Raw genomic sequence first — 14,824 nt, forward strand, 5'->3', positions numbered from 1 at the left:
GGAAAACTGACTGAATTGGCAAAATATATTGAAAAAAATATATATTTGATAATATTTGAATAGAAAAAGACGCTTTACTTTTATAAAATTGTGCACTGTCTCTTTAAGAAGTTAGGGCTTAATTTCCTAGGCTGTGCAATGTTAGTGAATTTAGCAATATGGATAAGAAATAGGTTGTTAAGTTAGTTAGCTAGGCTCCCACCAGCAAACCCAGCACCACAGAAAGATGACAGAAGTATCGGTTGTGGTCTGGTCGAATGAGTAGGCCTATTCTCATTTAGGCCGGATGGCATCTGATACATTGGTAACATGTAGTAAGACGGGGGCACAATTAAATTTTTTCTCAGATGAGATCAAGCTATTCGCAAAAGGACATTTACTTTTTCAAGTAATTTGTTTAATAACTGACATTTTTTTATGTCCAATTCTCATCAGTATTTTGGGATAAGTTGAAAATTGACACGTGTCCTCGAATTTTGCCATGTGTTTCTGCTTTAAGTATTGCATTAGTTTCATCAACAAATGTATTCAAGGTCCTATATAATTATGGGTTGCTACATTGGGTGTTTGTGTTAAGTTTCTTACTCAAGGATATGAAAACATGTTTTTCGCCTTCAGGGATTGGATGCAGCTACCTTTCATTTACTGGTGAGAGGCTATAAACTCTCACATTGTGGCCATGGGTGGGCCAGCAGTCTGGACCGCTGCATCCAGTGCTCATGTACTGTTGCAGTGTGGGTTTTAAGGTTGACCTACGGCTCTTTCAGCTTTAACTGTCTCTATCTTTTACCATTTTCCAGTGTAATAAAGAATAAAAAGAGTGAAAAACATATCTACAAATATTCACACTCAAACAGAAAGTATTTGCTGGCACATGTATGTGCTTGGTGGAGGAAGTATTTTTTAACCAAACACCACCCAAAATACTAAATGGAGTTGCTGAGGAAACCTAGCTGACATCCTATCAATCCACAATGGACTCTGTACTGCGAGGTATTTCCGAAACATTTGGATAATCTGTAATAGCTGAGTGTATGGGTCCCTGAGGCAAACTGATTCCATGTGATGTAAGGCACCTATCTTGTAAAGTTTCCTGACTTTAGGTTAAATTGATGAGGGGGTGACTTACAACGCAGGTACAAAGTGACAGATCCCTAGTCCAGTCCTGATTTTACTGTGGCATACAAGTTAGTGTTAGACCAGGAAATAGGTTGACTCACACACATTCGAATTCTCAGGTGATTACTTTTTTTTAATCCATGTGCAGGAATCTCATTGCCAATGTACTGCCTGCACATTAAGATAAATTAAGCTCCAACTTGTTCAGTATGTTCACACAGGTTAAATTCATATTACACTCCTAAACACAGAAAGTGTTTGAAGTGTGCTTGATTTAGCTCAGTCATTTAATTAGTCAATTTTCTTGGTGCAATTGTGCAGCACAAATGAAATCAGTTACACGTGAAGTTGATATATTGATTGAAATGGAGTGCATTTTTTATGTACTGTACCCCTGCCAAATGAAATTGCATGGCAAATCGCTTCTGTTTGCCACAGAAATATACATCCTAATGCCAAGGTATATATGATGGGTAAAATGCAGCATTAAATCAATAACAGGAAGACAACATTTTTGATTCATGTTTTAAATAGTAGCTTTGAAGATGCTGTATTAGGATAAGACAAATCATAAGATGTAATCATATAAACAAAACATCATGAGCTGCCAAGGAAATCACCAGGTAAAACTGCAGTGCCAACACCCATAACAGCTCAGGCTAATAGCTTTATTTTCCAGTATTCACTCTTTTTACTAAACAAACATTACCAAAGTCATATTCATTCATGACACTATTTAAAATCATTAAAACATTCTCCAAATAGCTTAGTACAGTACATTATTACTATTGTAGCTCAGTACAGTACATTGTTACTATTGTAGCTTAGTACAGTACATTATTACTAACAGTAATACTATTCTCCAAACAGTAACATGTACAGTACATTCTTCTGAAAAAGAAACAGTTCTAACCAACAACTCCTACTCCTGGTAGGTAAAAAGACACCTAACACTAGATGGATGTCTATATCAGACATTTATTCATGGGGTAAAATGTCTACATATCACTTAAAACCTAAGCAATGGTGAGCACTATGAGGATCAAATATACTAACGGGGATGGTCAATGATTGATGAAGCAGTCTGACTCAGAAGTTTGTTTTTAAAGGCACAGTTCAGTAAAAACTTGCAAAAAGAGATTATTATAGTTAATCTCCATCCCTTTACTTAGTTCATCTCCTTTTATTCAAATGTTCTTTCAATCACTCCAACCTTTTTTGACTACACACCCTCCATCTTTTACAGAAAATACCTGGAATAGTCATCTCTCCATGGACAAACATTGAATTCTGAGACTGTGAGATCTTGTTGGGGTATAATATAATATAATTACTTCACTATTTATTATTCCAACAACAGAGAATGCCTCTTAATTCCTATATTTTCTACACGTACATCCTATTTCAGCGCAGGCATTTTCTTTTCAAGTTTTTGAATATTACCAGTTGTAGACCTATATTAAGAATTAAATATACTTTTTCTTTATCATATGTCCAGTCTTTGTTCATTTACAGTGTAATAAGATTCATGGCACCCCGAAGATTATGATAGAAACGTTGTAACAAACGTTCAACAGGGCATGTTTATGTTTAATGTACAACTAATGCAGTTACTATTAAAACATTATTTATTTTTTTAACAAATTATTATATTGGGAATAACAGTTTGAAAATAGGGTTGATTAAAATATGTCTGTGGGTGCAAATCCCACTATTCTTTGGAGTTGTACTTAAAGGATTTCTGGCTTTCTTGTGTATTACTGGCTGAACCTTGCCAGTCCAAGTTCTCTCTTTATTCGCATTTCACTTTTTTGATATAGGTAACCAGAAATAAAAAACCCAGTGTTGATTCCAAAAGTAAAAAAAAAAAAGTAATGCAGGTATGTAAGAACAGTGAGGGTAGGTAGAACAATAAACTTGCGTTTCGTTCTAGAGAATAAAGTACAGAGAAAAGCCTGTTCTGCAGCCACTCTGTTGAAAATATTATGGCTGAATTGGCCCCAAAAGGAAAGAAATGTTCCCTTCATAGTATTAAAATATTTTAATTTGTCTCACAACACAAGTTCCTGAATTCATGTCACAAATAACTTTTATGTTTTTCTTTGCTTTGATTAAATGAAGACGAAATTAAGGACTTAATCAAACACATTAAAACAATTCAAATATCCAAATTCAATGTACATGTGACACTAAACGCAAACACAATTCATTTTTTCTGACCTCAAGGAGGGATTACTGCCAATCTTCTGAAATGGACTGGCAAGATTTGGGGTTTTGCTTTAAGTAGCAGGCAAATTACATCATCAAATGACCGGCCTGGCTTTACAAGCTGACTGGCGCAGATGAAACTGAGCTAGACCTGGACTCTCGTGTTTTGCGCGTTGGTATGGTAACAACACAACAAGAGATGCCAACTGTAGCCTCTGGCAGCTCATCATCCTCAGTCCATTCATTCAGGTCAGGGTTATATACCTGAATGCATTTCTTGTACTTTTTCTCAATCTCGTTCCAGCCTCCAAGGACATAGATCTTGTTATTCATACTGACAATGCCAGCAGTGCTCACTCCTGTGTTTAGTGGGGCAGAGTAGCTCCACTGCCCATTGTGAGGGTTGAAACACTCAACGGCCAAGACATCCACCCTCTCTCCGCGGCCACCCAATTGGCTGCCGCCGATCACGTAGGCCCGGTCTCCGACCGTGGCCGCGGAGTGCCAGCCTCTCGGGGAGAACAAACCGTTCTTGTCCTGCCACATATCAGTGGAGGGGTCGTAGCAGCAGACCGCCCGGGAGTACGCGTTGTTGATGTAACCACCGCTAACAAGGATCTTGCCGTCAATGACGGAGCTGGCGTGGCAGCACCTGGGTATCTCCATAGGGGCTTTCATCTGCCACTGGTTGGAGGAGGGCACGTAGCACTCCATCGAAGCCTGGCATCCGTCAGCGTTACGGCCGCCAATGGCGAACAAGAGGCCGTTGTAGGTGTTGAGACTGAAGTGGGTGCGTTTCTGCATCATGTTGGTCAAATGAATCCAGTTGTTGAATCGAGGATCGTACCTAATGGACAGAGTGTATCTGTTATTATATATATGTATGTATATAACATAACATATCGCCTGTCATGGTCTGTGTAATATCAGCCATACCTAAAGAGCAGAAGTGGTAATAAATTAAGTGATATTCACTTCATATTAACAGGAAAAGCTTATAAAGCCTCACCTGCAGAAGTTGCTGACAGCATGTTTAGCCTGGTTCCTGGCATCATTCTGGTCCTCGCCACCCGCAACATATAGGAAGCCATCCAAGACGGCCACACACTGATTGAAGCTCTTGGCCGGCATCTCCGTCAGCCTGTTCCACACACCGTCTTCGTCCCTGTAGAGAACCTCTTTGCTGAGAGACTTTTCCGTCAGCGCCGGTCGTCCACCCACCGTCAGCATGACCCGAAGGCCACCACGCACCTTTGTTCTGCGGGACTGCAGGATGTTCTGCTGGTAGGGCAACAGGTGGTAATTCATGGCGTCCACCAGGAGACGATGGCACTCAGGATCCTGCATCATTCTGGGCACACTCTGGACATGGTTGACCAGGTCCATGGCCGAGATGGTGCCAAAGCGGATGTTGGTCAAAAGATCTGGGGCGTATTTCAGCCGCTTCTCATCGAAGTCCAACCACTTCATGGCTATCTGGAAGGCTGTGATCTCGGAGGGCAACTGCAGGGAATCATCGCTGAGGAAGTCGTTGATCTGCTCGTAGGTGAGCTTCAGGAACTGCTCCATCTCAGAGAACTCAATGAAGTTCTCCCTCATGAACTTCTGCGTGGCCTCCTTAGTTTCTTTGAGGTCGTAGGTATCTGCAATGTTGGCAACATACATGCAGTTCTCCACGCTGAGCTCCTGCATGAGAAAGTCACTGCACATCTTCACCAGGGTGTGGATCTGCAGCAGCAAGGCGGCTGCGATGGTGCTGCCAATACTGTATAATGACAGGGTTAGTTTCCCAGAGTAGGCATATGTGATGGCGGTGGCCAGGCCTGTGGGTGAAATCTCGTTCAGGTCGATCTTAGTGAGGGTGGAGTCCTTCTTCAGGATATTCTGAATGTAGGCACTACAGGAAGCCATCACAACCTTGTGGACGTCAAAGGACTTTGACTTGGTGGAGACGGTCAGGTCACAGAGGAAAGCAGACTGCCTCATGGTGCTCAGGCCCTCCAAGAGGTTAGGAGCGTACACAGGATCAGAGACTTCGGTTGAGATGCAGCTGAACCCATTTCCTCCTTCCAGCAAGGTGTTCAACCCGTTTATGTTATTGATGGGGCCATCCTCAACCGTTATAGTTATTTCATTGATATCCCCTTTGTTCTTTTTGGCAGTCTTGTTTTTTTTGGGTGCCATGGCTGCAGTAGAGGGACACAGCCCAGACCTACTCGAAAAAATAAATAAAGTGTCTGAGAGGCAATGACAACACTATATGGCATATCGTTTATTATTTTCTATAATTTCAGTACGCATTCATGTATGTAACCGTTTGTTGCTGATGTTGTATTTAGATTTTTTTTAGGTACTATGTGGAATGACTTGCGAATTGGCTTAATAAAGTGTGAATACGTGAAATAAGTGGCTGTATTTAAAGCTTTCTGGAGAAAACATCCCGGAAAACAAGTTGCTTAAGCAAACGAATGTGTAAACCAACGTTGCAAGGTTGGACAATTTGCTAAAACGCAAGTCAGCGAGTCAACATTCCACTCTTTGCATCTGTCACGATTTATCAGTACCATGTCCAGGAATAGCAACGTTGGATAGCACACCCATGACGTTCCTTTTATAGACTTTGTCATGAGGACCTGGTTTAATGTCCTTCTAAAAAGATATTAATTATGAAAATAATTATTTATTTATTCAAGCAAAATCAACTATCAATTATATAATGACTGATAATTGTTCTGCTGCATTTAATTATACATTTTAAAGAAGATGAAAGTTGAACCAAAAATACCCCAAATCATCTAAAACGTGAGTAGATTAATATGACTATAAATAAAACCAAAACAGCCTAGTGAAAACAAAATATTACATATTTTGAAGACAATACAACAATGATGTAAAAACAATTAATTGGGCTAGATTGTTTATATTATTGTGCCACTGTGCCATAATGAAACCAAACACATTATATACAGGCTACTTTTTTAAAGTACAGACACAAACGAACACAACAAATATGGTTTAACTTTGGCTTACTTACCACAGAGATGAGAAGTCGGGTTAGAAGACTTGCACCTCCAGATAGTTTGCAGAAGAGACTCGCTGCAGTCAACGATGCCCAGAGGAGTCAGGCAAACTCCGCCTCTGAGCATATGCGAAGAGAATTAGGTTTATTGCGCAATCCGTTTTGGGGGTACGAGGACAACGTCACATATCGTCCATTAGGTCGACACCCTGTCAAATGGCTATTGACTTGTAATACAATATCTGGGTTCACACTGAATAACTTGACTATGTTAAAATAAATCGCTCTGGCTTGGTTATCTGGTGATTATTATGCCTGGAGATAATGTTAATTTACAGTGTCTTTGACCCTCTTAACATTCATTAATTTATACTTATATAATTGGACAGACCTCTTGAAAGAGTTTGACACCGCCCCTTATAAAATGTGACCATGGGCCGTTACAGCGTTTGGGGTTGCAGTTGAATGCGCGCGAGCCACCGTAATGGACGCCTGTGACGTGTTGAAGAAAGTGTTGCAGTTAAAACTTCAGCTAACTGAATCGACAGAAACAAAAACGGTATTTCAGATACGTTAACAACACGTGTAACTTCCTGTTGTTTTAATCGAAGTTTTGTTCCTCGATTACTCACACCTAGACTGTAGGGTAATAGATTGAGACCAGTGGTTAACGTATCAGCCCTCTTACCACAGAAGACTAGCTACTGAATGACAATTAACACAGTAGGCTAACAATCATTAAAGCAGTAAGATTTACAAGCATAAATCACATGTCCTGTTGAAGCAGTAGACCCCAAGGCAAAGGGGCCAATGTATTGGCTAAAGGCTGTTTATGTAGGATGCATGGTCTTGATTCAGGTCTTATGCTCTGGTGATTAGTCTGAATACCACAAAATGTGACCATTTTTATAGTTGACTCTAATGTTTAAATTAGATTCAACTCTTTTCATTACACAGTACAAGTACAGTACAATGAAATGCAGTTCACATTTAACCAGAAGTGCAAATAGAAGAGGGCAGGACATTTACAAGTATTACAAGTTGATTCGGAAAGTTGACCCTAATGTCTGGTAAATTGACTGAGAATTCATTCTGATTTACAGCATCGACCAGGGGCCCTTTGTTAGAGGAAGGTTTTTGCTGAAAGAGCAGTAAGCCAGATTTGAATATATGCTGCAGCAGTACATGGAGTCTACAAGTGTATATACCAGCCTAGGAAATGCAATGTTTTCATGTATATTTTATGTAATACTATTTTAATGGGTATGTTCACTAAACAAATACTCATTTACAGTGAAGACCTGGCTCAGAGACTGAATGAAACACTTTACTGGGGACTTCATATAGAAATGTTCTGGGCATGATGAGACTAATATGACTGGCCTCCCTCCTGCCCTGAAAGTTTGCTTTCAATTTCCCACAAGACCACTTAGCAAATACAATTTCAAGATACATTTGTTACCACCATGATTTTGCTGAGCAAATATTTTCATTCACTTCTGTTTGGCCCAGAATGTACTATCATAAACGGTGTAATACTGTACCGTAAGTGTATATATTTTTTTTATTGTAAACAATTATTCCTGATATTAACTATGAGGGTAATGTGTTTCAAAATCCTTCCTCGTGATCAAGGCAATGGTTGTTTTTGAGAACTAAGGCGGCTACCTAAATCCATGAATGAAATGCTTGCTTTGTTTCAAAGTGTTTATAGACATTATGTTTACACAAGTTTAAATGGGTAACCCTTGTGACTGATTTTGCCGCTGTCGTATCTCACCAGGCATTCGTGCGCCACTTCAGATTGGTGTGGGGGGGAAGGAGAGGCGCCCTGTTGCTATAATTAACAACCCAACCAGTTGTCCAGTGTGTGGCTGTTGTCTGTCAATTCAGCACTCTGTTTACGGAAACATGCGTTGAACTGGCTTTGTTTTTCCATACATATTGCTGTATTGTTGTATTGCTCGCCTCGAGTCATGTATGAATACATTTCAATCGTATGTTTTGTGTGTCTGGGCTACATGTATGGTCTGCCGCACACAAGCAGTAGTCTGTAGGCAGACATTTTTACAACCACAGTGGACACATTGACATTGCAGGCATTGCTGTTGGCCAATTTTAGTTCAAAGTAAAAGTAGTAGCCTGTCTGGGTTGGGGGTGTGGTTTTGATACTTGGCTGCTTTTCTGTATGCCACTTCAGCAATTCTGACCGTAGTAAACTGAAACAAGAATAACCATATTTGGGATGTCGGTTCAGTGTTTCTTCCTTTGGATGTTTCAGCTTTTATACAAGTCTTTTGTGTTTTTGTCGTACAAATTCTGGATCATCTCCATGGAAGTTCATCATGCAGGTTAATGCTGGCCATAATATCCTGGGAGAGTTTTTGTGTGAATGTTTGAGAAATGTGATATTTATTAGCGCTATGATGTATCCTAATGAAAGTGGAGGGTTTTATGCTTAGCCACTTGTTTATTTTACAGGTCCTGAAAATATTAAAGAAACTACAGGAGTTGGACATTACCATAGATATTCTTGCAGTAAGACACTTCTATACTAAACATTCTTCCTTGTAGAAGTATAATAACGTTGAATGTTGTTTTTAATATATGTTTGTTCTGATTCTGATTAAGGAGACTGGAATTGGAAAAGCTGTAAACTCTCTTCGCAAGCATGGAGATGCAGGAGAAGCTGCCAAGTTATTAGTCAGTCACTGGAAGAAAATGGTTCCAAAAGAAACCTTAAGGTTCAGTGCACTTACCATTTTTTTTTTCTTTGTCATTCCGAATCATTTGTAAGACTTATTTCCTCTGTCCATTAATGGCATGTTTGAAATTCTCCCTCACGCAGCCATTCAGAAAAGGATGACGCTTCGCAGTCCAAACATTTGAAAACTGAAGTGGAGTTGAAGAATGTTTCAAAGGGGTGCGCAGATATACAGGATAAAAATATTTCAAAACATGAGGGTTTCAGAATTGCGGAAAATCAAGATGGGCATACTTCAAAAGAGGAGCATTTTAAAAGTTTTGAGAAAAACCAGGGAACTTCAAAAGAAGGGCATTTCAAAACTGAAATTAAATACCAAGGTACTGCAGAGGAGGGGGGTTTGAAAACTGAGGACAAAACCCAAAGTACTTCCAAATATGATCATTTGATAACTGAAGACAAAAAAACAAGTACTTTAGAGAAGACAAATTTACAGGGTGTGGATCAAGACTCAAGTGACAACAAAAAGGATCATTTTAAAAGTGAGAAGGAAAACACACATGCTTTGAAGAAGGAACAAAAATATCAGGTGAAAGGGGAGGGTTTAGGGGTTTCTGAAAAAAACAAAAATGGTAGATATTCTGAAACTGTTATGCTTGGAAGCAGGAAATCTAAAAGCTGCCAAGAGAGATCGTTTTCCAGAGAAGAGTGTAAAAACCATTCAGACAACAGAGAAATATGTGGGATAAAAAGAGACTCTTGTAGTGAAACACGATCATGTCCAAAAGCATCAAAACCAAACCGCAAAGAGTCTTTAACATTACAACCTGATAAAAGTACAGTAATTGACAATTCCAGTGACCAAGACAACAAAGAATCTGAAAGAAGAGAAACTGTTGGTCATAGTGGGGAGAGGAGGAAGCCTAGTGAAAGAAAGCAAGTCTACCTTGAAGATGAAGGAAAAACTATACATGAGGGAAAATCAAAGACCAAAGAGAAAATGGTGAAGATTAATGAAGACGAGCCAAACGAAATTGATATTGAGGGGCCCTCTATGTCTTTTGAGTCTTTCTTGAGCTATGATATTGGTGTACCTAAGAGGAAGAAAAAGTCTGAATATAGCAAACCTCCAAAGAAATTGAAGACTGTTGAAAAAGTAAAAGTTGTAAAGGCATTAAGCGAAAAATCTGATGAACAGTTACCTGAGATGATGGCAAATGTTTCTCCCAAAAAGGTAATCTTTCCATGGCTTTAATTTTTTACGGATTTCAGTTTCATAAAAATGTGCTGACATCTGAATCAACAATTGTCAATATAATTCTGTTTAAGGCTATGAAGGGGTCTGTGATGGACCTGCTTAACATTCCATTGCCCACATTTCTACCTGAATATGATGAACTCTCCAACTTCAACTACTATGACAGTAAAAGTATGTTAAATGTAATGTCCTTTTCAATCGGTTTGGGGGGGGGATTGAAAGTCTGCACAGTTCAATGTCATTCCTCAGAATACATACATAGTAAGCCTGTGACTTAGTTCCTTATTAATCCTATGCTCTATTTTCTGGGTATTGTGTTTTCATTAGTGTCAGTTGAAGAAAAGTATGAAGTGTCTGATGTTTCTGAGGAGGGCCCAGTATTTACTGGTCAAAGACTCAACCGGAAGATGCAGGTGTATTCTGGCGCCAAAGCTGCGTTTCTCCCAACCATGATGTCCCTGTACCAGCAATGCATCCGTGCGCTGCAGAACAACATTGACTGTGAGTACGCCCCAGGGAGAACGTCCGCAGTTGCATGCAGGCGAGCCTTCGGGCATAGGGAATGTTAAGGCTGTGATCTTCTCCTAGTGCTGTATGAAATCGGAGGGGTCCCGTTTGAAATCCTTGAGCCCGTGCTAGAGCGCTGTACACCCGATCAACTGCTCCGTATCGAAGAGTGCAACCCGGTGAGAATATCAGTCGTGGGTTGCTTTGTGTGACACCTGCAAGCGTTAATGCTGCAGAAGATGCATCTACTTTGGGCAAATTCATCGCTATGACTGACCAGCCGACGCTCTGACAGGTGTATATTGGATTGACTGATCACCTATGGGAGAAGCATTGTCAGCGGGATTTCAGGAATGCTCAGCTGGAGGAGTATGAATCCTGGAGAGAGATGTACATTAGGCTATCTGAGGAACGGGAGAGGAAGCTCCAAAGACTCACAAAAACCATCGTCTCAGCCCATTCAGGAAAACCCAAAGGTGGGTTTAAGTGACCGCTCTGTTACATTTTCGCGTTGTTTCAAATCGTTCACAGTGCTCATGCTCGAGTTAGGTTCCCTTGGAAATAAGATTGTCCTCTTACAAACTCCAGTCATGCAGTTTGGAACCATTTGTTTCAAGTGATCTGAGCAAGACCAGTCGTGAATACTGGGGTAACCTAGTACTGGCAATCTGTCCCCTGACTGTGAGGCTATGAATAGATTTGGCGAGTGACTGGATGCAGGGTTAAATGACACCCTGTCAATCTGTTGAGTCCCTGCTGCCCTTGTAAGGCTGAAGCTGATTTTGTAGAACGAGGTTCCTAAAGCCTTTCTCACCACTCACTAAAATTCCTATCCCAGAAAATAAGTTAACTTAATTCTAAAGTGCAAGTAAAACTAAATTGTAAAAAGGGATGAATGAGATTCTTTAAATTAGTTTGTTAAACCGCTTTTTGCCTAACATCTCTCAAAAATCACTTCAGATTTTTTTCCCCCTAAAGTTGTCCTTCTAGTTACTGTAGGTTTCTTTTCACCCTCCCTCAACACCCAGGCCGCCAGGTGAAGCTGGCGTTTATTAACTCTGTTGCCAAGCCCCCTAGAAATGTGAGAATCCAGCAAGAAATCCATGGAACTGCTAGACATCCAAAACTCCAGCAAGAGGTTCATGGATCTGCTGGCGCTCCTCTCAAGCCTCAAATGCAGGACATTCACAGGTCTGTTCCCAGAATTCTCTGTGGGTCATATATAAAAGTTTTAGTGAGAATCTTATTCCTGCTTGCAGTATGACATCTTACATCGTCTTATGGAATTGACCATTTAACTTGTTTATTGCTTGAATTTGTTTACTGCTTAAATAATTAAATCAAATCTTGCATAACAACAAAACTGAATACTGAGCTACACATTCAATAGGATACAGAGGATCAACCCGTTACATACTGTGTGGGTGACATTGTCCTAATCAACTGTTTACTTGTGTCATTGTACTTGTTCGTTTTTAATTGGTGGCCCAAATCACCTGACCACCGACAGTGTTTTACAGTGGCCTACATTACTCCCCCCAAATGAAATTGAATGGCAACAGTAGCTAAGCAGGGCCATAACCTGACTAGTAGAGATCACTGTGATAGCACTGGATAAAATACCTTCTGAGTGAGGTTAGGCGAGAGTAGGGATAAGTGCAAATTGCCGGATGAACAGGTTTTGTTTGGGTTTGGGACGGTGCGCTTGTCTTCTGTTAGATGTCTACTGTTGGTGTATACATGGTCTGTCCAGCCTTTACTCTGCTGTCTGTAGCATGGTGTAATTTCAAGCCCAGTGGAACATCAACAGATCTTTTGTAACAGATATTGCACAATACATTTGAAATGATCAACACAACAGATTTTTTTTCTTCTTGAAACTAAAACAGGAATTAAGTATGTGGGTTGTGTGCGTCTTGTGTGCTTAACACTATGCACTGCATTTCTCACTTTTCCAGTGTGAAGGACAACAGAGCTAGACCCTGCTATGGTGAGTCTCAGAGACCCAGCAGCACTGTCAGTGGAACCAGCCAAGCACAAGACCTGCGCAAAAAAACACGTGAGTAGAATTATTTGGAACCTAATGGTTAACTGGCATTACTTTTTCACCTATTACATACACAGTTGAAAAGTGATTTAAAAATATACCTCACTTATTTTTTGGGTAATGGCACATTAAATTCCTAACCCTGGACACAACATACGGATACTGCCACAAAGGCAGTTCAAATTGACTATGTACCAGCCGAGGTGGGTGGGTAGCTTTTTGGACGGAGCTGCCATGTCGGTGCGCTTCAGTGGTAGATTGGGTGCCTGCAAGCTCAACTGTGCTTGTTTGCCAGAGAATGTGCTCTCTTCCAAGCATATATGCATGTAACTACAAATACTTCCTGTATGAGGCGGAAGTGTGTTAAATGTCTCTGCAAGATGTGCATTGGAGGACACATCTCAGTCTTGCCTCCCGAACTAGCTGAGGAATTGCTTCCATGAGGCAAGGCCAAAGTTGTGAATTAGACATCACAAAATTGGGAAGAGAGAAAAACAAGCTATAAGGAAGAAAAAAAGGGATCACAATTTGTGCATGCAGCTGCTGTAGCCTGGCATCTCATTGCAACAAATCAGATTAGATGCCTGACTGAAGGCTACATTTCAATCAGCAGGTACTCCCAAAACATGGAGGAAAGTACTATTGGTTTTAAGTTTATTTTTTACAAATACTGTACTAAATTGTGTAGGAGTAGATTATGGACTGTTCATACTTGCTATATGCAGTTTGTTTTCCTTTAAATATGCTAGCGTCTTTCATTCAATGTTTAAATTCAGAAATGCATTATTTACTATCCTATAAAGACGAGCACAATAACACTTGTGAACATCAGTCTGGCAGTTAATTTTTCCAGTTAAACCATTTCGATTAGCCTGGTTAAACCAGTCTAATCACTCATTTCATAATTATGTTAGCCTCAACTATGGTTGAAATTGCTAATCTCTCTTTCTCTTTCTTTCTCTTGAGGGGTGGCACCTATGATGGCAAAGTCTCTAAAGGCTTTTAAAAATATGGGGCGTAGGTGAAGGCTGATTGTCTCCCAGAAACAGTTTTGTAAAAAGGTGCATTCATTCCACCTTGTTGAATGTTCACTGTTCCAATCTTCCATTTGGAGACAGAATCGGTACTGTCAATAACTGTTGTTTCATCTTTTTTTGTTTACAAAAGTATGGAGGGTTGTTTTGTAAAGTCTTTTGTATATTGGGCCGGTGTTATTTCGATTTTTGTTGTACAGAATTACAATTCCCCCCCCCCCCCTCCACACACACTCTTATGGAACTGATAAGAATAATACTTAGAAGAGCTGGAGAAAGGTGATAACTATGTAAGAGTGCTAGGGCTTATCTATACTCCATTCACAGCCATACATCTTCCACAGTTGTTTGCTCATGCTTCTTGTAAAACAGTTCCTGTAGGAATGATAGGAATGTTGTAAATGTTATTTGTTGGTTGAAATTGTCACAATGAATGAGTTACACTATTAAATATGATGAAAATAATGCATTCTTTTTTTGTCTTTACCTCCACTGACATGCAATTTTTATTCAGGGCGCCGGTGTTCTAATTTAGTAGGTTATAGCGCCGCTTTGTGGAGAAGAGATGAACATGTGGCACGCATGTCATTCCCACCATACTATCAAGACTGTCTCGTTTTTTGGAACACTGGTTCTAAACATTGGGGTTTGACCCAAAACCGAACCCTAGTCCATATCCGACTGATCATTAGGGCGTTTGAAAGACGTTTTAAATGTTGAAAGTAAATGTGAAACCACTGTTTCCGAATAAAATACTTACCTGGATCTTCTCATGAAAATATTATCACTAGAGGCAAACCGCGTACTTTTGCAATAGATACTGTTCATTAAGTTTTTAGGTTCTGAATATTCCAGGTAGAATTATGGTATGTAGAACAAACCTGCCTGTCCCAACATGTAGATTTTAGGAATCACTTCTGCTCTAGTC

General features: G+C 40.0%; 2 protein-coding genes across 5 annotated transcripts; one reads left to right on the forward strand and one right to left on the reverse strand.

Annotated features, from left to right (window-relative positions):
- Nucleotides 1–1,229: 1,229 nt before the first annotated feature.
- Nucleotides 1,230–6,467, reverse strand: klhl31 (kelch-like family member 31). Its single transcript, XM_010888963.5, has 3 exons — nt 6,362–6,467; nt 4,337–5,539; nt 1,230–4,174 (listed from the first exon to the last, which is right to left on the reverse strand). The coding sequence occupies exons 2-3, from the start codon at nt 5,509–5,511 to the stop codon at nt 3,442–3,444; spliced, it is 1,908 nt and encodes a 635-aa protein (XP_010887265.1). The 5' UTR covers nt 5,512–5,539; nt 6,362–6,467; the 3' UTR covers nt 1,230–3,441.
- Nucleotides 6,468–6,792: 325 nt separating this feature from the next.
- On the forward strand, nt 6,793–14,361 carry eloal (elongin A, like). 4 transcript variants are annotated; one of them, XM_010888964.5, is made up of 11 exons: nt 6,793–6,905; nt 8,828–8,884; nt 8,978–9,090; nt 9,195–10,284; nt 10,380–10,479; nt 10,636–10,809; nt 10,897–10,994; nt 11,111–11,291; nt 11,844–12,006; nt 12,774–12,874; nt 13,829–14,361. In XM_010888964.5, exons 1-11 carry the CDS (start codon nt 6,831–6,833, stop codon nt 13,885–13,887), a joined length of 2,211 nt encoding a protein of 736 aa, XP_010887266.2. In that variant the 5' UTR covers nt 6,793–6,830; the 3' UTR covers nt 13,888–14,361. The 4 variants fall into 4 exon arrangements, with proteins under 4 accessions (XP_010887266.2, XP_010887267.2, XP_019903196.2 ...); XM_020047636.3 differs by lacking the exon at nt 6,793–6,905 and adding an exon at nt 8,532–8,697; XM_010888965.5 differs by lacking the exons at nt 10,897–10,994; nt 11,111–11,291.
- Nucleotides 14,362–14,824: the final 463 nt, after the last annotated feature.

This window comes from Esox lucius, chromosome 6, assembly GCF_011004845.1.
Source record: "Esox lucius isolate fEsoLuc1 chromosome 6, fEsoLuc1.pri, whole genome shotgun sequence".
Classification (NCBI taxonomy): Eukaryota; Metazoa; Chordata; class Actinopteri; order Esociformes; family Esocidae; genus Esox; species Esox lucius.

Bases quoted from the DNA above. Each gene is read 5' to 3' on its own strand.
- klhl31 (XM_010888963.5), bottom strand. From the start codon at position 5,511: ATGGCACCCAAAAAAAACAAGACTGCCAAAAAGAACAAAGGGGATATC. The intron at 4,175-4,336 runs GTGAGGCTTTAT...TCTGTCCATTAG, and splicing joins GCTGTCAGCAACTTCTGCAG to GTACGATCCTCGATTCAACA.
- eloal (XM_010888964.5), top strand. From the start codon at position 6,831: ATGGACGCCTGTGACGTGTTGAAGAAAGTGTTGCAGTTAAAACTTCAG. The intron at 9,091-9,194 runs GTTCAGTGCACT...TCCCTCACGCAG, and splicing joins GTTCCAAAAGAAACCTTAAG to CCATTCAGAAAAGGATGACG. The intron at 10,810-10,896 runs GTGAGTACGCCC...ATCTTCTCCTAG, and splicing joins GCTGCAGAACAACATTGACT to TGCTGTATGAAATCGGAGGG.